Source organism: Lissotriton vulgaris, chromosome 1_1, assembly GCF_964263255.1.
Source record: "Lissotriton vulgaris chromosome 1_1, aLisVul1.2, whole genome shotgun sequence".
Taxonomy (NCBI): domain Eukaryota; kingdom Metazoa; phylum Chordata; class Amphibia; order Caudata; family Salamandridae; genus Lissotriton; species Lissotriton vulgaris.
The window spans coordinates 1,588,167,112-1,588,192,145 of NC_141685.1; the positions used below are offsets into that span (position 1 = coordinate 1,588,167,112).

Genomic DNA, 25,034 nt, shown 5'->3' on the forward strand with positions numbered 1-25,034 from the left:
GGACTTTCGCATTCATCAATTAAAGTCCATTTAGCAGCAATATCCAGATATCGAAGATCTCCAGGATGTCCATCTCTTTGGTCCCAAAGAATAATTAAATAATTTTTAAAGGGGTTTTTCCGAATGTTTCCTACAATAAAATGTCCTCCACCTCCTTGGCAGCTCAACACGGTCTTGTCGCAACTCATGAATGCACCTTTTGAGCCAATCCACAAATCAGAGTTGCAATTCCTGTCATGGAAAGTAGCATTACTCCTGGCACTCGCATCAGCCAGGAGAGTCCGCGAAATTCAAGCCTTTTCAACACAAGATCCCTTCATACAATTCAGATCGGATAAGGTGCTGTTAAGAACTAATCCAAAATTTGTTCCTAAAATACCTTCTTCCTTTCATCTAAATGAACCGGTAATTCTGCCTACATATTTCAAGAATCCTTCTTCAGCGGCAGAAAAGGCTCTCCATACTTTGGACATAGGCAGATGTCTAAAATTCTACATTGAAAAGACAAAACCCTTTCGCAAATCAAACCAATTGTTTGTTGCTTACTCAGTGCCTAGGAAAGGTTTGGGTCTTTCAAGATCCTCTATTTCTAGATGGATTGCATCCGCCATTGTCTTCTGTCAAGAGAAAGCAGGAAGACCTCTCGACACAAAAGTCCGTGCTCATGATACACGGAAAATGGCAACGTCATCTGCATTGCTCGCATGTGTATCCCTTCCAGACATATGCAGAGCAGCAACTTGGTCTAATATTCATACATTCACCAAACATTACTTTCTGGACACAGCATGGAAATCAGATGCAGTAGTGGGACAAGCCGTTCTGCAACATCTTTTTAAAAAATACATGTTTATGAATTTATAGTTGTTTTCTGTAATGTTGTTTATGCACAAACGTTTTAATGACTTATGGTGTTTCATGCCTTTTGATTCTTAATAAGTCTTTAAAAAAAAAAAAAAAAAAAAGAAAGCGTATGGCACACAGCCCTGAGAAAAAGGGGGGTCTAGCCTAAAAACGCTCTTGCGAAAAACGACTGCTATCTATTCTGATACAAGCATGTGAATCTATGAAAGATTGAATACTGGAGAAAAAACTAGTTACTTACCTGTACACTATGGTTCTCCAGTATTATCTTTCATAGATTCACATGCGCCCGCCCACCTCCCCGTTTCTGCTAGGTAGACCACCTTTTATCTCTGGTTTCTTACAAAGCTCACTCTTGGGCGGTAGGAAATCTGAGGTATGGTGGCTCTGCTGGGAAAGGTGTAGGCTGGTGCTGGCAGCTGATTGGCTGTAATTTGGGCCACATAATGAGGAGGAGAGATTACCCATTGTTTCACTACTCTATGGTTTCCAGGCAGTTTTTCTTATACTGCTATGGTTATTCTTTTACCGGGAGACTCCCACCATGACGACGGGGAAGATACAAGCATGTGAATCTATGAAAGATAATACTGGAGAGCCATAGTGTACAGGTAAGTAACTAGTTTTTTACTTGGGTTCGGACTGGTGCATTGAGGGCCTGGAAAGAAAAAGGTTGTGAGGACAAAAACCAACGGAGAACCTTGGGGTTCTTGTCTTTATGAGTAGCTGACCATGTGAGGGGAACATGGTCCATAGTTAGAAAAAAGGTTCTCCCTAGTAAGTAGTACTGTAATGCCTCCATGGCCCACTTAATGGATAAGCAGTCCTTCTCCACGGTGGCGTAATGTCACGAGGAAAGAGTTTTCCGCTGAGCTACAATATGGGTCTAAGGTCCCCATATTGATCGGGTTGTGATAAAAAGGCCCCCAAGCCTCGATCGCAGGACGAACGATTTGTTACAGTTAGGACACATCAGCACAGGCACTTGACATAGCTGTTTTTTAGGGTTTTGAAGCTCTCTTCCTGACTGGTGGCCCATTCTATGGGTTTGTTATGGCATCTAAGCAATAATAGGTTAGTGAGCGGACAAGCTATGGTGGTAAAGTGGTAAAGTTGAGAATAAATCGCCTGTAATATCCTACCAGCCCAAGGAAAGCACATACCTCTTTCTTTGTGGTGGGTCTTGGGATCCCTTGTAATGCTTCTAGCTTGTTGTGTTGGTTCTGTAGTGTTCCTACTTGTATGGTATATCCCAGATACTCTGTGTTCAATTCCTAGGGTGGTCTTTTTGGGGTTTAGTGTGAATCCCGATTGGTGTAGATAGTGGAAAACGTTTTCCAAGTGCTTTAGGTGTGCTTCCCAATAAGGACTGTACACCACAATATCGTCAAGCTATGCCACCGCATATTCTTGATGGTCCTGTAAGATTACATCCATCAACCTTTGAAAGGTAGCAGTGGCCCCATGTAGGCCGTCTGACTGAGGGGTGCCTGCCAGTATCCTTTTGTTAGGTCGATGGTGGACATTACCCGCCCCCGTCTTTTTACCAGTTTGTCAACCCTGGGCATAGGATAGCTGTCAAACTTGGAATGGGCATTCAACTGACGGAAGTCTGTGCAGAACCTCAAACAGCCATCTGGCTTTGGGATTAGCACCATCGGCGAACACCAATTGCTGTGAGAGGGTTCTATAATGTAGCCTATAGACTCCCTGTTCTACGGCTTGTCTCCTGACCTCGGGAATGCAGTAAGGCTGTAGATTTACCACTTTTCCTGCCTCTGTTTGGATGTTATGTTGTACCAAGGAAGTCTGTCTTGGATTGCTAGAACATAGCCCGAGAAGCCATCCAACAAACTGTACAGCTGTTTTTTCTGTGTCAGGTTAAGTGCTTTCCCTGTATTGGGTCTTTCTATGTGATTCCTACAGGACGGTTGGGGGGGGGTATCTCTATGTGATTGGGGTGGGTAATGTAGTGAATAGAAACCATGGTGTTCCCAGTGTACCGGGGTGTGGATTCCCACTTCTTCAGGAGATTTATATGGTACAACTGTCCGTGGGGTTCGGTGTGGGGGACAGCTACTGTATAAGTAGCAAGGGTTACTTGTTCTACCACTGTGTACGGTCCTTGCCAGGTCACTAGGAGTTTCTTGTCAGAGGAGGGTAGGAGTATCAGTACTTTATCCCTACTGTTAGTATTCTAAGTTGGGTGTTTTTGTCATAATTCATTTTTTATCTCTGTTGTGCCCTTTCCAGTTTCTGATGTACCTCTTCCCACAAAGTAGCCAGCGTTGACTTCAACGTTGCTGAATACTCAACAAAGGCCTTTCCCCATCCTCCTCCTCAGTCCATTGTTCGGCCGCCATTTCTAAAAGAGTGCGAGAGCGTCGCCTGAACAAAATCTCAAACTGGCTAAATCCTGTGGACTTCTGCTCATGGGTTCTAACTGCTAACAATACCAGGGGGATTTTGCGGTCCCAATCTTTCCTAATGTCGGTAATGCATTTCCTTAACAGGGTTTTTATAGTTTGGTTATATCTTTCTACCAAACCGTCTGTCTGGGGGTGATATACCGCCGTTCTTATCTGAGGAACCCCAAGAAGAGAGCAGATCGCTTTCATCAATCGTGACATGAAGCGAGTATCCTGGTCGGTTAGGATTTCTGAGGGAAACCCAACCCTTGAAAAGAAAGAGACTATAGCGTGGGCAACCGAATGGGTAGAAATGCTTGTTAGTGGTATCGCCTTGGGATAACGGGTGGCATAGTCCACCAGAACAAGTATGGACTGGTGGCCCCTAGCTGAAGGCATAGAGGGTCCCACAAGATCCATCCCCACCCGCCGGAACGGAATATCGATGATGGGTAAAGGGCGTAAGGGTGCTTTTTTATCTGTAGGGGGGTTGACCAACTGACACCTGCTGCAAGAAGTACAAAACCAGGCTACTTCCTTGTATATTCCTGGCCAATAGAATTTCTCTAATATGTACCGTAGGTTGTGTTCCTGTCTAAAGTGGTCCCCCCCCCCCAGTCTGACTATGGCTCAAATGTAAAGCTTGTTGATGAAACGCCAGGGGTACAAGGAGTTGTATCTTTTTAAGATCGGGATCCCCACTAGTTCTATAGGAGACCATTTTTCATACAAAAATATGGGCCTACCTTGTGGGGATCCTCTTCTTGTGCCTGGTGCCACGCATATCTCAGGGTGCTGTCATCCCGTTGTGCTGTTCTAAAGCTCTGGGATGCCAGCTGCTCTCTTCTGGGGAAGAAAGAAGACAAGTGACAGGGGAGGACAAGGCTGACATGTATTCTGCTCGTTATTTCCTCTTTTCTGATCTTGTCTTTGGGATTTTTGTCTCAGTTGGTATTTTTTCATTGTTGGAGTAGGGGGCTTGCTGTAACCACTTGGTTTCTTGGCCTTTCTTAGCTATACTTGCCGAGTATTCATCAAACCGTGGTAAATCTGTTCCAAGGAACACTTTTTCTGTAAGGATTGGTACCACCCCGACCCTGCGTACTTGGGGGTTCCCCTCGATTTCTATCAGGACGTCCGCTACAGGATATGGACGTATGTCCCCATGAACACAGGACACCTGTAGTTGTGTCTCAGCTTATTTGGTTAATAGGAACTGGCTCTTGAGACACCACAGTGTGATGACACCCTGTATCTAACAATGCACCAACAGGGCGTCCATTGAGGGGAATGCTCTTTCTGTACTGTGTTGGCTCATCCCCAGTGACCAACACCCTTCCTCAGGTGTCTCCGACCTCCATGGATTCTACCAGTCACTTTTTATTGGGCACTGGGGTCCTGTTGGGGTAGGAAAGGGGTTCATAGGTGGCCTTGTCGTTCCTTTAATATGCCCCAGAAGTCGACTGTCATTCTGTCTGGGAATCGTTTTGAGGGGGTTAGTGGGACAAGTATAGTGTGGGCCTAAAATTCCGGTGACCTATGATAGGCACATGCCAATTCGACTGCTGTTGTAACCACCTCTCCCCTGAGTCTGTGATCCGATAATACAATGCCCGGGGATTGTCCCCGGCGACCCACCTTTGCTTACGGAATTTGGCCCTATAATACTTGGTGTCAAGTCCTAACCTTTCTAAGATAGTTATCTTGATTTCTGGGTACGGTGTGAGACCAGAGGGATTGGACGCCTGATAGGCCGCCTGTAGTTCTCCAGAGAGGAGCGAGGATATATATTGACCCCATTGTTCAGGGGGCAAAATGGCTGTAGTTGCTACCCTCTCAAAGTTGACAAAGAAAAAGTCGAGATCATCCCCTTCCTGGTGTTTTTTGTAACACTGAGCTGGGAACGTTTGGGGATATGGCGTCAGTAAGGCGAAGAATAGCTGAGTCTTGTATCTGCTGATTAGTAGTTAAGAGCGTGGCTTGTTCTTTTAAAGCGTTTTGGAATGCCTTGCTTTCATTTTTTTGCTTTTTGGTTTTGGCGTTCTATGACCAGCTGCAAGTGGAGAAGTGTGGCTCACTGGTTAGAGCAGGCAGACCCTGAAGCAGAGGTCAGACCCGGGACAAGGGTTCAATTCCCGACGCGGCAGGGTATTGATCTCAAATGTCCACGGGCTCGATAATTCTCGCTTCGGTGCCTGACCTAATCATGGGTTCACACTCTGCAACTCTGGGCATTAAGCTTGCTTAATCTCCACAACGGCCCCCGCGGCGGAATGCCTGGCTTTCACCTTGGGGATGCCCGTTAGGCGCTATCTCACAGGGAAAAGCCAGGATGGGTTCCCAAGGCAAGTGCCGAGATGCCTCCGGGTAGTCGAGCGCTATATAAGAACATACAAAAAAAAAAAAATTGTCTCTGTCCTTCTGCTAACTGGGCGACCATGGCCTCCATGGTGATGGGTTGTGTCATGACTGTCTTTTTAAAAAAAATCTTTTTATTGAAATTTCATAAGATATACATCACAGTTGTATTAAAACAACAAAACGGACCATCAGACTACTGCATTTATCATCCAGGTGATAATACATTACAATAACAGTTGCTTCATGTGGACACATGTTACAGCAAATGGGAGGGATAGGGGGACAACATTAATCAATTTCATTAGGTAGTAAGATTTTTACTTAAATCGTCTGTTAAATACTTCCAATAATCCTTCGGTCTAGAGCGAGCAGGTAGTTCTTCCTCGTATGTTCGTAATGTATCTTGACAGTGAGACATATCACAGAGCCATTGTTTGGCAGTTGGCGCATTCTTACTTTCCCAGCACATGGAGATTCTACGTTTGGCTAACAATATTGCCACCATACAGTACTTCCGTTTCAACGCCTGGACATCGTTTAAGAGCCCCAGAAGACATACACGCATGTTGCAGTCAACATCGCTTCCCACCATCTCTGTCAATATTGATGTGACCTCCTCCCAATATGTACGTATTCTCAAACAATGCCATGCCAAGTGGATAAAATCTGCCTGATCTAAACCACATTGTGTACATCTCGCCTCCATACTTATGAAGTTTCAGAAATGTATAATATGCTTGATGCAAATATTTAAAGTGTATAACTCTTAAAGTGCCATTAGGTGTTAGCATTTGGATCAGGGTGCAAGTGGTTTTCCAGTCCGTCTTTGTAAGGGGGACGTCCAATACAGCATTCCATCTCTCCATGGCCCTGGAGGTGTGGCAGTTTAATTCAGTCTGCGCTACCATGTACAAACTGGAGACTAAGTGCGTGGTGTTCGGAGAAATCAATATGAGCTGTAGAGTGTCTAATTGTGATGGCTCATTCGGATAGTTTGGATATAACTGTTTGACCGCTCTTTGTAGTCTGTGGTAGGTGAAATGGAACAACAATGTCTGATTCTGTATATACGATAAGTCCTGTGTTGTTTTGAATATCCCGTTATTGTATAGGTCTCCTACTGTTTCCATTCCCACCCGACGCAGCAGACCCATACCCACCTCTTCATTGGTAACAGATATTTCAGGATGGTGATGCAGTGGCAGGGCTGGAGCATAGAGAGGTAGCTTATGCGCTAGTTGGCCTAGTCTACGCCACGCTTCATTGGTAGCATCAATGGTGTTAATGTCTTTGTCGTGTAGGGGTGGTCGGCGATGTGTGATAATTGCAGTCAATGGTATTGGCAGAGCGTCCTCCTCTTCTATAGCCGTGTGCGTCAGATAGGGAATGTTATGATACCAGTATGTGGCATACTGTGCTTGAGCGCACAAGTAGTATAGTAGAAAGTCAGGTACACACAGGCCACCCTTGGAGTATGGTAAGGTCAGAGCACACAATTCAACCCGTGCCTGTTTGCCTGCCCATATCAACTTTATCACTACCAACGTTATCCGTTTGAAAATTTCTCTGAGTGGGGAGATCGGGATGTTATTGAAGATGTAGAGTAGTTTGGGTAGCAGTACCATCTTTACAATCGTTATACGATCAGCGAGCGATAGTGGGAGTTGTATCCATTGATTGACTTTATCCTCTAGTGAATCTATCGCCCTGCCGTAATTAGTTCTGATGACAAGGTCCGGGTCCCTGTGGTACCATACCCCAAGGTATCTGATGGGATCAATCTGCCACCCCAACGGGAATTCTGTAGCGTGTGGTGTGGTGGTGTCAGTTAATGGAATAATGGATGATTTTTCCCAATTTATTTGGAGTCCAGAATGTCCCCCAAATTTAATGTATGTTCGTAACAATGGACCTAGATGTTGTTCAGGATCACGAACATACAGCAACATGTCGTCTGCGAAAGTGAAATATGTAGGGGTCTGCTTGGAAACTGTAGTGCCGAGGGGTGATGATGTTGTGTGACCTTACAAGCAAGCGGCTCAAGGGCAAGGGCGAACAATAATGAGGATAGCGGACATCCCTGCCTCGTCCCCCGCTCTATATTGATTGCCTCTGAAATATACCCATTTACTCGAACTCTAGCTACTGGTTGTGTGTATAGAAGTTTTACCCATTGTATAAACATCGGGGGGAACCCCATCCTGTTGAGCACTGTAATTAGGTAGGACCATTCAATGGAGTCAAAAGCCTTGGCGGCATCTAGCATGACTGCCACTGCTTTTATGTTTGGGATCAGGTAGTGAGATATGGCGAACAGTGTTCTATTGTTATGTGTGGTGGCTCTAGATGGTATAAAACCACACTGGTCTGGGAGGACCAAATTCGTCATAAGGGGTTGTAATCTTGTGGCAAGTATCTTGGCTAAGATCTTAGAGTCCACATTAATTAAAGATAAGGTACGAGTCACACAGCTCAGGATCTTTTGCAGGCTTTAAAAGTGCTATCACCACCGCTTCTCGCAATGTGGGCGGGAGTATATTTTCCTCAAAAGCTGCACCAAACATCGCGACAAGTCGATGCGCCAGCATATCAGTGTAGGTTTTGTAAAATTCGCATGTGAACCCGTCTGGGCCTGGGGCTTTGCCGCTGGGCAGTGATTAATTTACCTCTGAGACCTCTTCTACAGTGATTGGTAGCGATAAGTAGGCTCTCTGTGTATCTGAAAGCCACGCAATGGCTACGTCTTCTAGATAATTGAGTATTTCAGTTGGTGACGCAGTTGGCTGTGATTTATATAGTTTTCCATAGGTGTTTACAAATCCCTGCAAAATGGCCATTGGGTCCGTGCATATGAAACCCTTATCATCCCGTATCTGCAACACTGCTTGGGATTTGCGTCCTTCAAAAATTCTAGACGCTAGTACCCTACTAGGCCTCCCTCCTTTTCCAAATGCTCTAGCTGTGGGACGTTTGTGAATGTATTTAACCTCATCCCTCAAAGGATTGGTGCTCCGTGAGTGTCTGTCTTATTTCCCTTAGCCCCAAAGGGTCATGTGTTCTTTCATATTGATGCTCTAGCAATTTTGTCTTCGCCTCACATCTTACCAGCTGCGCTCTGATATCTCACAGTTTCCCCATTGTGGTACTCATACAGACCCCGCGCAGTGTGGCTTTGAAAGCCTCCCAAAGAAGGCATGCATTATCTGTGGAGTGTTCATTCAAGTGGAAATATTCTTTAATAGCCTTGGCTATTGTATCTTCGTATACTAAGTCTGTGAGGGCAGTGGCATTGAATCTCCAACTGTATGGGGGTGGTGTGTGATTTGGTATCTGAAGGGACAGTGTGATGGGGTTGTGTTCCGAAAGAGTTTTCGGCATGTGTTTAATTCCCTTGGTCCATAGCAGCACGTCTTTGGAGCCTAGCCAGTAGTCAATGCGGGACCAGCTGCCATGTGCTGCCGATGTGTGTCGCTTCGCTAATTCCCGGATTGCGTGCCCTCCAAATATCATGTAGTTGCAACTCAGCCATGATGTCAAGTACTTTCGCCCGTGCTTTTCTATGAGGTTCAGTAATCATGCCCGACCTATCTAGGTGATCGTTTAACCCCTTCGCTGCTCATGATGAGCTCAGCTCATCATGAGGCACACTGGAGCTGTGCTTATGACGAGCTGAGCTAGTCATGAACAATGGTAAATAAGGGGATGCAGCACAGGAGGGGAAAAGTCATAGCAGCCAAGGTGTTAAAGCTTGATTCAGATCTCCACCCCAAAGCAAAATCCTGTCTGGATCCCATGTAAATGTTGCCATACCTTGTGATAGAATTCAGGCGCATCAGTGTTTGGTCCGTATGTGTTGATAAGTGTCAAGCGCTGTCCGCACAATGTTCCCTTAAGTATAAGATAATGTCCCTGTCTATCCATTATTCTGTTCTCGACTTTAAAATGTGTACCTTTTTTCACTAATATTGAGACCCCCTGGAGTAAGAAGAGTACGTGGAGTTGTGAGTGGATTCAGCCCAGCAACGGCCAACGTGAGTGTGCGTGTGGGAGGCAATGTGAGTTTCTTGCAATATCACAATGTTGATATGCCATCTGTCCAGACATGCAAACAGTTGTCTTATTTTCTTTGGGTTTGTAAAGCCCCGTATGTTCCATGTAAGTAGATTTAAAGACAATCTACCTGGTACGTTGTTAGCCATATTTAACGAAGGTGTAGATAATGAAGTCTATCCTCAATGTTCTTGTAGTGTTCCCCCAAGAAGCATATTCTACTTTGTGTACATGCAAAAACTTCAACATGGGCATGATCATCTCAGATCTCAGCAATGCATCTCAAGTGTTGTGGTCCATTGAACAAAACATTACCCCATTCCCTCCTCCCCCCTCCCACATCAGCAGCCCAATCCTGCCAAAGCCATACCCCATTCTTAACACCCCAATAGTACATAACCTATGTGGGGAGGACCCATGTGGGGGTCCGCCTAGGGTACACATCACCATCCAAGTAAATGGATGTGGACGGATCATGCTTAGATATATACAACCACTACGTGAATCTTAGTGAAATATCATTGACATAACTATGAAACGCACTGCACATCTCAACCTAGCTTCGTGTAGAGCATAATTCCACATGATGAGGTACATTGTTTATACTGTGGATCCTCCCTATATCAGCCAAACACTTCACATTTACACACATCTGGGTTATAGAGAAAGCAATGTCATTACACGTATGAAGGGTAACAGACTCAAGCCCTTAGAGCTCTAGACATTATTCAGCCATATTGAGAACCAGTAGTCCGTTCCTTCTAGGCCTTAAATCATGAAACTTCCCCTTGGACAGTGTCTCTTAAATATCTGCAAGTCGCCAATGCCTTCCAACAATGTACCTCCAGTATACTCTTAAAATGTATGCAACAGGACTACATGTTTTTTAACGCCAGAGTAATTGTCTTTGAGCATTTTACTGACAAGGCCTAGATCGCAGTTACTTTTCTAGCAAGTGTGGAGTAACCTTCATTATTCATAATCGTAGTCTTACATACTTGGAAACACCCAGCTCCCAAGTAACAGTCTCTTAGTTCAGTGGCCCATGAGTTCGCCACCCATGCTTTTCGCGCCTAGGTAGTCTCCCTTCAGCGCTGCATACTACATCGTTATGTCCCAAAGTGCATATTTTACGTAAATGGTAGACTTACCGCTTAAGGAGTAGAGTATATTTAACGATTGCAGGGATTCAGGCATAGGCATATCGATAAAGTGTTTTACAACAATCATACTTGCAGATATAGTTGGCGTCGGCGGTCTTGTTCCGCTGGGCTCTTAATCTGCTTCATGCGGCTGATCGGTCTGTCTTCGCTCCTTCCGTTGAATATTAATTTTCTTGATGAATTTGTGGGCTGCCTTCGGTGTGGATAGAATTGTCGGCTTACCATCCCAAGTGAACCTTCAGGGGGGCTGGATACAGCATAGCATACTCCACCTGCATACTTCATAGTTTCTTTACAGGTCTGTTGCACTGCCATGGTGTAGTCAGGATTAAATTCCAGTTGGTTACCTTGATAGATAATTTGCTTCCTCTCCCTTGCCATCCCCAATATTCCATCTCGGTCTCGATAATTTAGAATGCGGGCAACTACGGGCCTAGGCGGGGCGCCCGGTGGTGGACGAGGCGCCAACGACCTGTGGGCCCGCTCGACTATAAATATCGGTGACAGTTGACCCTCTCCAAATATTGCTCGGCAAAGTTCTTCCACATACGTCTCCATGCGACCCGTGTTGGTGGACTCCGGGATACCTGCAATTTGAACGTTGTTGCGGCGCGATCTGGCCTCTAAGTCTTCTGCCTTGTTTATGATTATGTCCAGAACTTTTTCAATTCCAGTACACTTAGCTGTGCTAGTATGCGCTTCGTCCTCCACTGCTGACAGGCGATTTTCCGCTTCGTCCAATCGTTCACCTTGCCAATCCATTTTTGTCGCCATAGTATCCATACAGCAGGTGAGGTGATCCAACTTGCCGTTAATGTCCTGGAGGCTTGTTTGGATTGCTTTCAAAGTGGACTCCATGCCATTTTCTGGAGCACCATCCGTCTCTGCTTCTGTATCTGAGTGTGATGTGGGGCCTCGTGTCGATCTGCGCGGTTCAAACGTTAGTTTCTGTTGTTGCTTGTCAGGTTTTCCCATCTTGTGTGGGTGGATCGTCGCTGTGGCGCTTTCGTAATTAAGATCGTTTGCTGCTTACGCGGTGTTTCGTGATTCAAAATGGCTGTAGCAAGTCCTGTGGGTTGGGGAGTGAGCTATCTAGTTTTACACCAACGCCCAGAAGATGGCCAGTCGGTGATAAAATAGATTGCAGGAGGGCAATATCCAAAGGGTCACCTGTTCAAGACTCCAGATGCGACAGTCTGGTGCGCTCGAACTCGAGAGGGTCAACAGCAGAAGTCTACGACTTGCGCATTCAGGAGCCCGAGGGTGTGATAATTGTTACAGCGATTGTGTCCCAATCTCGGGATGATAGTGCTGTTGTCCGCTTTGCATTGGCCTCAGAAATGCACTTATCCCAGATCATTCCACGGCACTATGAAAGTAAAATGGGCAGATATGACCCCAGTATGTTAGTATACAGTGGGTGCTTTTACAAAATGGCCGCTCGCCGCTTCCATTGCGTCTCCTCCAGCCAGCGCAGGATCCCGGAGAGTGGAGTGTGAACTCGCTGTGTGTCACTAGGAGCATAGCTGACAAGCGTTATAGGCACAGGCGGTGTAGCGTGGATGTTATGACTGCAAGCATCAGAACTGCCTCATAGTCCGTTAATATAACATCGGAGAGGGTTGCTCTGGTGATATCTCTATGGCCCATGTAATAGCATGACAGTTGAGCACCAGGTCTGCCCAGGTCTTGCACGCATCACTAGGCGACTCCCGCCCCCAGCCTCTGATAGTCGGTCTCCCTACCGTTTTAGTGCCAATGGGTAGTTGCTGGAAGGGGAGCATCCATCCTCCTCTTAGCAGGGCCAGAAGTGCGGTATTAATGTGGGCGCCGCCATTTTAGTTCTCCTCTCGCAGCGTATCAATCGGGACAGCGTGTGTGTGCCTTTGGATCTCATGGGCAGCCGAATTACACGCTGTCACTGCCGGCAGTTGTGCTTTCCGCCTCGATCGCTCACGAACCTCTTCTTTTGTCGAGATGTCCGCCAGCGCCGAGATTAGTGCACCAACAGTCCTGCGGGTGCCGTCTTGCCAGGCCCTGGTCGCGCGCTTGCCTAACCACAAAATATGTTTTATTCCGCACTGCGTACCCATAGTGTGGCTCAGATGCACCTCATGTGCTCACGGCGCATTCCGCCCGCCGATTTTATCAATTAGGTGTAAATAGGGTTGCCTGCTGCATGTATAAACACGTAAATTGTTGGTCCGTCCGGCGAAGCTGCCTTCTCAGCCAGCCATCCCGCAGTGCGCCCTCTAGCGCCCCCTCGTCATGACTGTCTTTAATGACTAAATCCCACTTCTGACAACACTGTGGTCACCTAGTGATGCAGAACACTTATACAGGAGTTGGAGGCGATAAAGACTTTAATGGTTAAATGAACAAAAATGCATCCAAAAGGGATAAAAGGGTAGGACAGGATAGAGGGTATGGGCAAACAAACAAAAGGCGAGAGGCTTCCTTTGGAAACAGTTCAGTCACTGTGTCTGGAAGGTCCTTGTCAGTTGCTGGGATCTGGGATGATGGTGCAGTCATTTCCTTGGGTCTCAGCCAGGACCGCTGGAGGAAGGGAACTGTGGTATAAGGCCCTCGAAGGAAAAGAAGAAACAAAAGTCAGTTCTGCCACTCTGGGGCGGACATACTGTCACCTACACCCTGGGAAGTGCAGTGTTATTGTAGTGGCTAGGAGTGAAGGGTCTCAGTGCGAAGCCCACATGCAGTGCAGATACAGTCTGGTGGTCGCTCGGGGTATTCTTCTCCTCTGCAGGCTTCTTCTCGTTCTCCAGGGGTTTGCAGCAGTCCTCCTTGCTCCGGTTCCTTTTCCGGAACGACGAGCAAGTTCTCTCCCTCTGCAGTCTTTTCTGCCTCACCTTGCTCCTCCACATAACCACACGCTGCTTTAGGGGCGGCGTCTATGCCGCTCACGTCGCACTCCTGGCTATTTAACATGGGCGCCATGTTGGAATCCCCACTCGGGAAAAGCGCGAGAGTACACTCAGCTAACTATAACGGCTGAATTTTTCTGGTTTTATATGAGTGAAATGTCAGCCTAACTATAATGTCCCTGAAACCTGTGTTTTTTCAGTTAATTTCAACGTTTTTTTAAAAGGCTAATTCCTAACTATAACGTCCCTGAAACTTGTGTTTTTTTCTGTGGATTTACAAGGTTTTTTATATGGCAATTCCCAACTATAACATCCCTGAAACCTCTGTTTTTTTAGTGAATATATATATATATATAAATGCGTGAGCAAGCCGTAAAGGTGAAACGCATTGTTTTTTCACTGCAAGTAACCTTTATGTCCGAGTATTTTCGGAAAGTTGTGGCGAATATATATATATATATATATATATATATATATATATCTGGTGAGAAGTAAGCCTCATGTGGAAATGGCCTTCTTAAGTTACTGTGTTTTTGTGTTGTTGAGACCTTGACCCAAGTTTCAAAGGCCTACATGTTACCCAGCTCTGTGATTCATTGTGCTTCTGATGCTTTTAAAATAGGAGCATTCAAACATTAGCCTCTTTTCCCCTCACTGACCTCCTATTTTTGAGTGGGAATCATTATCATAAAATGCCAGGGCATGGCTCTTTGCATATTAATGAAAAGGTTAAATTCCAGCCTTTAGTATTAAGATAGTGGATGAAAATATGTCAGTATGGGTTGCATAAAGCCTGAGGGTACTTGTATTGCATTTGGCCTTTCATCAATAAATTGTCCCTCAATTTTTATCACACGCTATATTTGCTAAATTCCTAAATTATTTATTGTGCATGCTTGATCATAGTCTTTTGACCCTGAGTCTTTCTCATTGCCATGCATCTATATGATATGTTCATTTCTAAATATATTCCTTGATTATATGTAATTGTTATTTTAATCCTTTCTTTTTTTTCTACAATTTTAGGAGAATCAATACAGACGGGAGGTTCATTGGATGATCTTGTAATCCTGGCAGAAACAGTGTTTCTTTGTGTCTGTAATCCTTCACAAGTAAGTTGTCATCATTATATTACTTATTGGTCTGGTCACCAGGGAATGTACAATAAATGAGAAATGCAGCTAGTAATCATATGACTTCTGAGAAATGTGGAGCTTTTTATGATTGATTTAGTTACATTACTGTATGCAGTCCTCTGATTCATTCCATTTAGGAATTGCTTCTGTATTCATAGAGTTGCTTTGCAATGAACCCTTAATCTTCATCAATGCTTAGAGCCTGTATTGCATTGTTTGGTTGCATCTGAAATAACTGTTTAGTCTGTTTAGTAAATTTGAATTAAGGGAGTAATTTAGACCCCAGTGGGCAGTCTGCCATCCATTAGGCTGGTTGGGCTGCCCATTCTGCTCTGACAGACATATCTGTGCTGTGAAGGAAGTTGCTGCTGCAGTGGGTACTGTAATGAACAGAACAAATTGCCAGTACTGTGCAACAATTTTCTAAACAATAAATGGATGAGCAAACAATTACTCATTCCCAAATGACCACTCTTTCAGTCAAAATTTTAGTAGAACATTTTTTGATCTTTAATTTTTTATTTTGTTTTTAGAATTTGAGTTATTTTTAATTTTTTGATTTTCTTATTTACAACTATAAGCATCAAATATTATTGGACAATACGGAGGAGTGAAACATATTCATGGACAGGGAAAGTGGTTGTGGGGGTAAATTGTACAGACATTTGGCACAATACTAGACAAAAAACATGTACACAAGACAATGAGTGAACACAAATCAATCACAGGGGAAAACGGTGGTAGTTGGTGGTGTAGTTTTTCAAAAGAGGATTGAAAGAACTGAATTGTTAGATTCCAATTTGAAGGTTAAACCCACGTCCTATTTACAATCATAGGAATGGTCTAATGCATTTAATGAACCAAAATACATCGGAGAAATAACAAAGACCAAAGCAAGTTTCAATAATTTTTTGATTTGCAGTTGTTAAACAGTGATTGGTCTCAAGCCACAAAATTGGCACCACAATCAACTAACACCTTGGTCGACGCGTTTCGAATCCTTGTATAATCAAAGGATTCTCTTCAGGACCATACACATTTAATCTGTAAGACATAATAAATAACAACAATCTGTCAGTCATCTCCAAAGAGAGGCTCTCAACTTTCATTCGAAACATCACGCATTCTCAGTGAATTACCTGTCGCAGAATATATGAGGGCTTGAAGCTGTAATGAACTGTAAGGGAATTACAAGAGAATTTTTTGTCAGGAAAAAGTTTGCTACAACTTGCCCGAATTGTAATAGGAAGGGTGGTCTGAAATACTCACTAGCAAGTTGGTTATGTCGTGCCCTAATACAAATTGAAAATCCGGATCCGATTCCGTCAGGTTTTTTTGGGAAGCCTCATGATTAGATCTGGGAAATAAAATAACGAGGAAAATTACCAAAACAGAGTTTACGCGTAGTATCGGTTATAAACAGAGGTGCCCCTTGCATTTGCTAAATAAGGTGTGGCGTTGATTAAACAGACAAGGGACCCACTACATGACTTGCGTTCTCTCTTTAAGCCGTTGGGGGATTGCTAATGTTGAGAAAGAAAAATTATTGAAACTTGCTTTGGTCTTTGTTATTTCTCCGATGTATTTTGGTTCATTAAATGCATTAGACCATTCCTATGATTGTAAATAGGACGTGGGTTTAACCTTCAAATTGGAATCTAACAATTCAGTTCTTTCAATCCTCTTTTGAAAAACTACACCACCAACTACCACCGTTTTCCCCTGTGATTGATTTGTGTTAACTCATTGTCTTGTGTACATGTTTTTTGTCTAGTATTGTGCCAAATGTCTGTACAATTTACCCCCACAACCACTTTCCCTGTCCATGAATATGTTTCACTCCTCCGTATTGTCCAATAATATTTGATGCTTATAGTTGTAAATAAGAAAATCAAAAAATTAAAAATAACTCGAATTCTAAAAACAAAATAAAAAATTAAAGATCAAAAAATGTTCTACTAAAATTTTGACTGAAAGAGTGGTCATTTGGGATGAGTAATTGTTTGCTCATTCATTTATTGTTTAGAAAATTGTTGCACAGTACTGGCAATTTGTTCTGTTCATTATCTGATTGGCGCAGCTTACTGTGCTTTACGCCAGACCCGTGTAGTTACTTGGCAGTGGGTACTGTGGCAGCTGGCAGGAAATGGGGAAGTGGGAGGGGGGGATACAGGGGAACAAAAAATAGAAACCACTTACCTTTTCACAGCCGCCGTCTCCTCACCTTTTGGTCCCTTCTCACAGCTGCCTTCTCCTCATCTATGGTCCCAGGTGCACACAGGCTCCCCTAAGCCAATCATAATGCTGCAATGCAGGGTTGTGATTGGACTGAGCGCCGTAGTTCGGTGCTCAGATTTGGACAGGGAGCCTGTGCATGTTCCTAATCAGGCTGTGTATTACAGCCTGGTGGGGAACATGAAAAATGCGCATGACTCTTTGGCCGGGCCAAGATGGCCGTCCTAGCAGTCATGCTTACTTAGAGAGTGCATGAACCATTCCTCTCAGGCTTTGACTCCGGCCTTGCCCCGCCCTAACCCAGCCTCATAGTGAAGAAAAATAAAATGATAATAACGAGGTTATTATAATTTTATTTTTCCTGCTCTAAGAGCATTGAGGTGGTGCTCCTCCATCTTAGGGGAGAAGCCACCAATTAGTGGGTACATTAATAGCGCTGAATGTTTTGCGGGGCATGTCTATCATTTTGCTTAGTAAACTTTTTTATTTCTATTTTGTTTTCTCTACTGAAAAATCTTGTGGCCCAAAGTGCAGGGGTTTTCTCTATGCACGCTGGGAATATTATACATTTTCCTTGTCTGCATTCACGTTGCATTGCTTTGCGGACATATGGACACGGGGAAATTAATTATGGCCCCCCCACCCTAGATATGGCAGAGTGGCTGCCACTATGACCCAGCAGTGCTGTGGCGGTGGGACTACAGGGTCAGAGGTTTCTGTTAGAGGAGCCAGTTATTTCGTCCATCTTTAAAAGGGGCATTGTGGATATGAAGAGGGGTAACTGCTGCTTCCTTTTTGTGACCTTCCTCCTAGACCAGATTCTAAAGGAGCCCTGAAGACTTAATGAATCGCAGGGGCTCAATATCCTTAGAGATAAAAAAAATTTAGATGAGCAAGCATGGAATTAGAGGGCCAGATGTACGACCATTCCGTTTTGCACGTCGCGAATTGCAATCTGCGACTTGTAAAACGGAATGTACTAATGTGTCGTAGACACATTTTGCGATTCCCAATGGGATGAAAAGGACATGCCTCATCAATATTCATGAGGCATGTCGCAATTTGCGACCCATTTGGAATGGGCAAGTATACAAGGATGGTGGCCTGCTTGAGGACAGCAGACCACCATGTCTGTGTTTGCTTTTTAAATGAAGCACCTTTTTTCCCCAAATGCAGCCCAATTTCCTTAAAGGAAAATGGGATGCGTTTAAAAGAAAAAAAGGAAAACATTTCTTTTAATTTTTTAAGGGCAGGCAGGGGTCCATGTGGCCACTGCCTGCTATTAAAAAAAAATGTTTTTGCATTAATTCACAAAGGGGAAGGGGTCCCTTCACATTTGTGACTCGCTTGGCTTACCACCTACTTGAAGTAGGTGTTAACTAAATGCGGTTGCAAAACAATTGTACATACAATTGCAACTCACTATTTGAAAGGACACCTTTGCCACACCCCTTCCTAGTATCAACTCGCAAACCCTATTTTGCAAGTTGGTAATAGGTGACTGACTCACAAAATAGGGTTTGTACATACCACACCCCTTTTTAGCGGTCAAAAAAACAGCCTGATTTTGCGTTTGTGATTGCTAAAAATGGTCGTACCTCTTGGTCATAGTGTTTAGATATTTGCAAATTGTGGTATGCTGTTCAAATTGTGGAATCAAACTCCCAATCCAGCGTGTAATGAACTGAAGAAAAAAGTGAAATAACTCACCAATAATTAGGTAAGACAACCGAACAATCAGTAATAAAATAGCATGCCATGCAAAATAAACATCCGATTCCTTATTATCTGATGAAAAATGCAGAGCTTTAGTGGAGTAAAATACTTATTAGAAACCTCTGAGCCTTTCGTTCTCATCAACATTTGTGTGTATAAAATTTGCAATTGTCTCAATGTCTAAAGTTTGGGAAGTAATTTATTATGTTCTCTGATCTCCTTTAAATGTATAATGTTGCTGCATTTTACCAACAACATACCCAAGATAGGAAGAGAAGTGTGCCCACCTTTGCCAACCTCACCCCTCAGGTGGGGAGGTGAGGTGAATCACACATCTCAGTCCCCTCTATCTTGAAGATGAGGGGACTCAGCCACCTAGGAGGAGGCTCATGCCCCCTCCCACTGCACTTCATACCCCTTTAATGTCCCTAAATTTAGTATTAGGGGCGCCCACGAACCTTGTCTCCTCCGAATCGAGGAAGAAAGAAAAAGGACTGAATAGGTGTGCTGATCCAGGATGAAGAGGAGGACACCAACTGCCTTGACCACAGCCCTACCAGCCTCTTCCGTCTACAACCTGCCTACAGCAAGAAACCCGGTGAGTCCAGCAGCTAGCAACCCCCAGAGCCCGAGGACCTGCCCTGAGACCTTCCCACAGAATCTGTCTCCTGTAAGCAATGGATTTGCTCAACCCAAGACTCGCCTCCAGCATCTGGATTCCGCTGACTTCGCGATTTTGCACCACTCTGCGCCCACGGCCTGAGTTCAAGTGGCCCAACATCCCAAGGATGTCTCCCCAGCGATCCTGACCTGGGATCCGGTGATCCCCGTCCTCCCTCAAGACTCCCAATGATGCCTACAGCCTCAACCTGAAGTGTACCCCAACTGGAGCTGGTAAGAAAATCCCAATGCCGTAATCACCCCTGCAACCCATACCCCATGGCCTTGGGTGGCCCAACCGACAGTGTCCAGGCATCCCCCAAGATCCCAACTTACCTCTCCAGCTGGTGGGTGCCCTTCAGGAAGTCTCTCTGCACAATCCTGTAACATCTTTCTGAAAACTAGGGTCTCCATTGGAAAGCACAGGGTCCCTGACACCAGTTTTGCACCCGGTCGCCCGAGTGCTCCTGGTTGTGCAGCTCCTATGCTGGTCGTTAGCCCCTGCAGTGTTGACACTAACCCCAGGAGCTCGGCTCCCACAACCGAGTGGCCTGCTCAACAGCAATCCCTACCAGAAGGCCCCCTTAGCCCCATTGGCTAACATTGGGCCCCTAAACTGTGCACCTGGCTGCCCCAGTGCCGCTGGTGGTGCAGTGTGAGTGCCCCTCTAGACCGTCAGAAACCTTTATCCTGACCCACAAAGCTCACCCTTGTGAGTTGAGTACTTACCTCCAAGACCAACAACCATTTTTCTTCCATAGGAACCTATGTTATAAGATTTTGGGCCTAAAATTGTTCTGTGCGGAACTGCTAATGTATGGAGAAAAGCGAACTCAATTGCAAAGTATACAAAGTCGTACTTACCTTGCATGTAGACGTCTTAAGGTGTGGTATCTAGGCATACCACCCCCAGTACTCAAAGTAATCCAAAGTAACTCAAACATAATCTAAAAGTATTTGCTGTATGATACACACTGCATTTAAAAGTGATACAAAACCTGTAATAATTGTAATTTCAATCAGAACTGCATTACCTTGAACAGTCTTGCATTTTGAAAGTATCTATTACTAACCTGTGCCAAGTCATGCTTGGTTATAAAATAAAACAAAAGTATACCTTTTTTAATACTTACCAAATTGCTCTGGATTCTGTCTCTGAGTGGGTGTATCAGCCCTTGATTGAGTAAATACAATAAATGCTTAACACACCCTCTGGATAAGCCTAACTGCTCACCCATACTACCACAAAGAGAGCTGTTAGTACATGCCTAGTTTAGTCTTTGCTATACATCTGGGGATTTCCTGGACTCTGTGCACAATATACCTTACTTTGGCATAGTATATACAGAGCGAGTTTCCTAAAATGACATGGAGTTTATTATATCAAAAAATGTATATAAAAATGACTGTAGAGAGAAAGAACAGAATATACTAAAATTAAATCTAACTTTTTTGTGGATTACTTGAATATTTACCATTCAGATATCTATGGATGTCCAGTTAACCTCAGTAATCACTCAACCAAGGTAACTTCTTTTGAAAACCAAATTGTGTAGAGGAAATTCATTTTATATAAACATATAACAATTGTGATTCAAATTTCAATGTTTTGGTCTCCGGTGTCAACAAGTAAAGGGGACTATCTTCAGGACAAAGTGTCGTAATACATAAATATATATGGACCCTTGTCAAATCTATAATGGAATACAGAACTTATCAACTATTCAAGTCTACACAATATACTACCTATTAAAGAAGTCTGTCACCGAAAACACCAAGGAGTGCTCATTGAAGAGAAAAACCAAATCAGACATTACACCCTTGTAAAACCATGTGTCACAAAAAAGGAACACATAGAGTGAAAGTCCCTTAACCTAAGCACCACTATTCCAAGAAAAGACCAAAAACAATTGTTTAAACAAACTTTATTTGTATTGGGCACTTACTGGGTTACACACATCTTTGGCCCTACCATCGGCACGCAGCTCTGATCAAACCGGGACCGGCGCTCTAGAACCATTGCCAGACTACCTCCCCCAGCATCCCGCTCGCGGCGAGGACACCGCTGACGCGGTAAGCACGCGCCAGGAGGCGCATAAAGGGGTGTTCGGATCCTCGTCCCGCGGGACGCGTGTGGGACGTCCCGGGACAAGGGCGGGCCGGGCCGTCTGCGCCTGCGGCTGTCTGAGTCAGGAGGAGGCTGGGCTGGGCCACCCCTCTTGGCCCCCACGAAAGCAAGGTACCATTTGAATGACATTTTATTATTATACTCGCAGTAAGTGTTGGAGTTGCCAAGGTGATTGATGTGGTTGCCACTTGTAAACCTGAGCCCCCTTAATTTTCCAGTATGAGTAAAAGGAAGGGCGCTGCTGGGACACTCAATGATTTCTTAACTAGAGCTGAATCCGTATTAAGCCATGAGATTGTATTGGCCAATAGAAGGTTATCATTGGATCCTTCCAGTCTTTCCATGTATAAGCAATCTGCTACTTCATCACCGGCCACCGTCTCGCATCAGAATGAGGATAGTTGTGTCCAAATCACCCTAGCCATCACAAATAATTTAGTGGTAGAAGCACCACAACTTAAAGAGGGCTTACAAAGATCTGATGAATCAGGGCTTGCTGGGATGTTTACAATAACACGGGTCCAAAAACCTGTAGGAGCACCGAATGAGAGACTAAAGAAACTACGAAAGGAGAAAAACACGGGTGAAAAGAAAAGGAAGCCCGGGACCATAATAAGAAACAATAAAGGGGATGCTAATGTGCAAGAAAATGAGGAGATCTTATGTTGGACAATTGGAGTATAAACAGATGCTGATCCTTGCTCAAATCAAGGCAAACAGAGCGAAGTAGAGGGAGCAAATGACCGTACAGTTGTGCACATTTTTAAAAATGCCTTCGATACTATACAGACCCACACAGAGGAATGTTTGAGTATAAAAATGAAGGCTCTAGATAGTAAAATTAATCAGTTTGACCTTACCATTGCCAAACTATGTACAGTCATTGAAGATGGTAATAGAACAATAGTGAAGGGAGCTCGTTTATTATCAGATCTGAGGTCTGCACATAAGGAATCTGAGAAAGTAAAAGATGTCCAAACCCCAAATCAATCCAGACTCTCACCAGTAAATCACGCTTTGGTAGGGAGAAATTTAGAGGGACCGGGGTTAGTGGGCCCCAGATATATATTCCAGTTCGATCTGATAATATAATCGATCATGTGGTCAACGATAGTGCAGATGCAATTACGTACAGCCCGAAGGCGACTGACCTGACTCCCAATCTAGACAATTTAAAACTTCCTCCAGCTGCATGTCCCTATGTATTAGTATTAGCGGGTGTTCCAGTCCTAAATAGGGACCAGAAGGAATCTTGGGAAAACCTTAGTAATAAAGTTGTTAATTGTCTTTCCAAAGACAAAAAGTTTAATCCCCGCAAGTCAAATGAAATATTAATGGTACGTAGGGTGGGATGGGTGGGGGATTCATCAAAAGTCATACAAGGTGACTGTATTGTGATACATTTCAGGTATCCTCGTACTGTTTATAGGCTTTTGAAAGCGCATGAGGAGAGACCATCCCAAAGTACTAACATATATGCTTTGCCGTTGGGTTACTTCTAGAAACCTGCTGTAGCAGGACTAATTCATACCCCTAGAAATTTTTTCCCCGAAAGCCTTAACAGATTTCAAGAACTATCCGGTTTGGAGGCTGTTGACTGACTGTCAGTGACAAATGAAAAGGTGACAGAATTGTAGGAGGTATTAGTAGAGTGTAACCCAGAGAGGAAAAACGTTCATTGTGGAGAACTGATAGTTGGAGTTGAACAAAGTGTATGTGAAACTGTTTCCCATATTCCATCAGTAAGAGCAATAAGTGAGATCATGCTAGCTAGGGGAACAAATGATACAGAAATGAAAGATGTGCCCTTGAGAATCTCAGGTCCCAAACAAATTGCATAATTAAAAATGATATCTTGGAACATAGCGGGCCTTGGTAGGAATGTCATTGACCCTCAATGGAATAAGTATATCGAAGCAAGTGATATTTGTATCCTCCAGGAGACCTGGGCCATAAAGACCGTACATAGGGCTGGGTACAAAACTTTTCAAATAGCTGCCATTCCATCTGTGAGAGGAAGGGCCTCTGGTGGTCTTGTAATTTGGGTAAAGGTGACTGTTAACATCAGTATTAAACAACTAAGCATTGACTCCTTAGATATCCTTGGAATCAAAATTGTTACTAAAGATAAAAGGGTTTTACATTTATATAATATATATAACAGACCGTGCGCTGCACACATGGAGTCGCCAATAATAGAAAAATTAGATTCACTTTTGAACGCACTAGATACGGGAACAAGCATAGTATTAGGTGGTGATTTCAATTGTAATTATGAACCTAATATAGCGCTTGATACTATTTTTGAAGATGAAGACAGTGCCAATAAGATACCCAATATAAATAGTACTGGTAAGGTATTATGTACCACCCTTGCTCTTCAGATTATGAAGGTTATATCTGGCCATGGTTTGAGAGCATGTAATGGACGTTTACCATCTGATAGTCCAAAGGCCCCAACCTTTTTTAGAAGTAGGTGCCGGAGTAAAATTGATTATATTCTTTTATCTTTGGATATTTGGGCGTATGCCGTAGACATGGTAATTAGACCAAGAATAGAAAGTGATCACCGCCCGTTAGAGCTTTCTTTCTATAGCAGTTTGGTGCATAGTGCATCTAACAGTGATAGTATAATTCATACCAATCCAGACGATATTATATTTGGCAACAATTGCTGTTCAGTTAAATGGGCGTATGTTCTGGAGCATGATGAATTGTTGGCAATCATTTATAGTACTTTTAGTAAAACCTTTGGTTTGTACCAAGTTGTCCGAGATGGGGAAAAAACTCTGCTAGATCTACATACGGGGTGTTTTGGAGAACTTATTCCGCTGGTAACTAAAAAACCAAAGAGGTCAGGTAGAGATAGTAATCCCCAGTTGGTAGGGAAATCCTGATACAATAAGGACTGCCGTACTGCAAAGGCCAATTTAGTTCACAATTTAAAAAACGACAATATGTCGTCAGTTAGAGAAGCGAGGCCTAAATATAGGAAGGTACAAGAAAAGGCAAAAGTATCTTGGGACGAAGAGATCTGGTCCAATATGTTAATTGCTGCCAAAAACAGGGATCAAATGTCCTTCTGGAAAATAGCGGCCAAAGGGAATAAAAAAGAAAAAGGATCAAGGGAAGTCTTTCTTGATGAGACTACCTGGATCGAGCACTTTTCTAAGTTATATGATGTGCCTGAGGAGGACAGGGTCCCTCCAGAGGCCGAGTGATTGATGATTCCAAGTGAGGATAAATTAGACTTTCATCTGAAGGAAACCGAATCAGCTTTCAATCAAGTAAAAAATGGGAAGGCCCCTGGATTAGATAAAATTCTCGGAGATTTATATAAACATGATACTGGTATTTGGGGCCCCTATATTAATTGCTTATGCAATGCTGTAGCTGCAGGTGAAGAAATTCCGGAAACATGGCAGGTGGCG

At 43.9% G+C, this 25,034-nt stretch overlaps 1 protein-coding gene across 1 annotated transcript in view; it reads left to right on the plus strand.

Annotated features, from left to right (window-relative positions):
• The window catches only part of CFAP54 (cilia and flagella associated protein 54), a 2,285,874-nt gene that overhangs the window by 385,226 nt on the left and 1,875,614 nt on the right, over nt 1-25,034 (plus strand). The window contains exon 13 of the mRNA XM_086918163.1: nt 14,755-14,840. Within this exon, the coding sequence (XP_086774289.1) occupies nt 14,755-14,840 (86 nt within the window). The remainder of the gene's footprint in view (nt 1-14,754; nt 14,841-25,034) is intronic.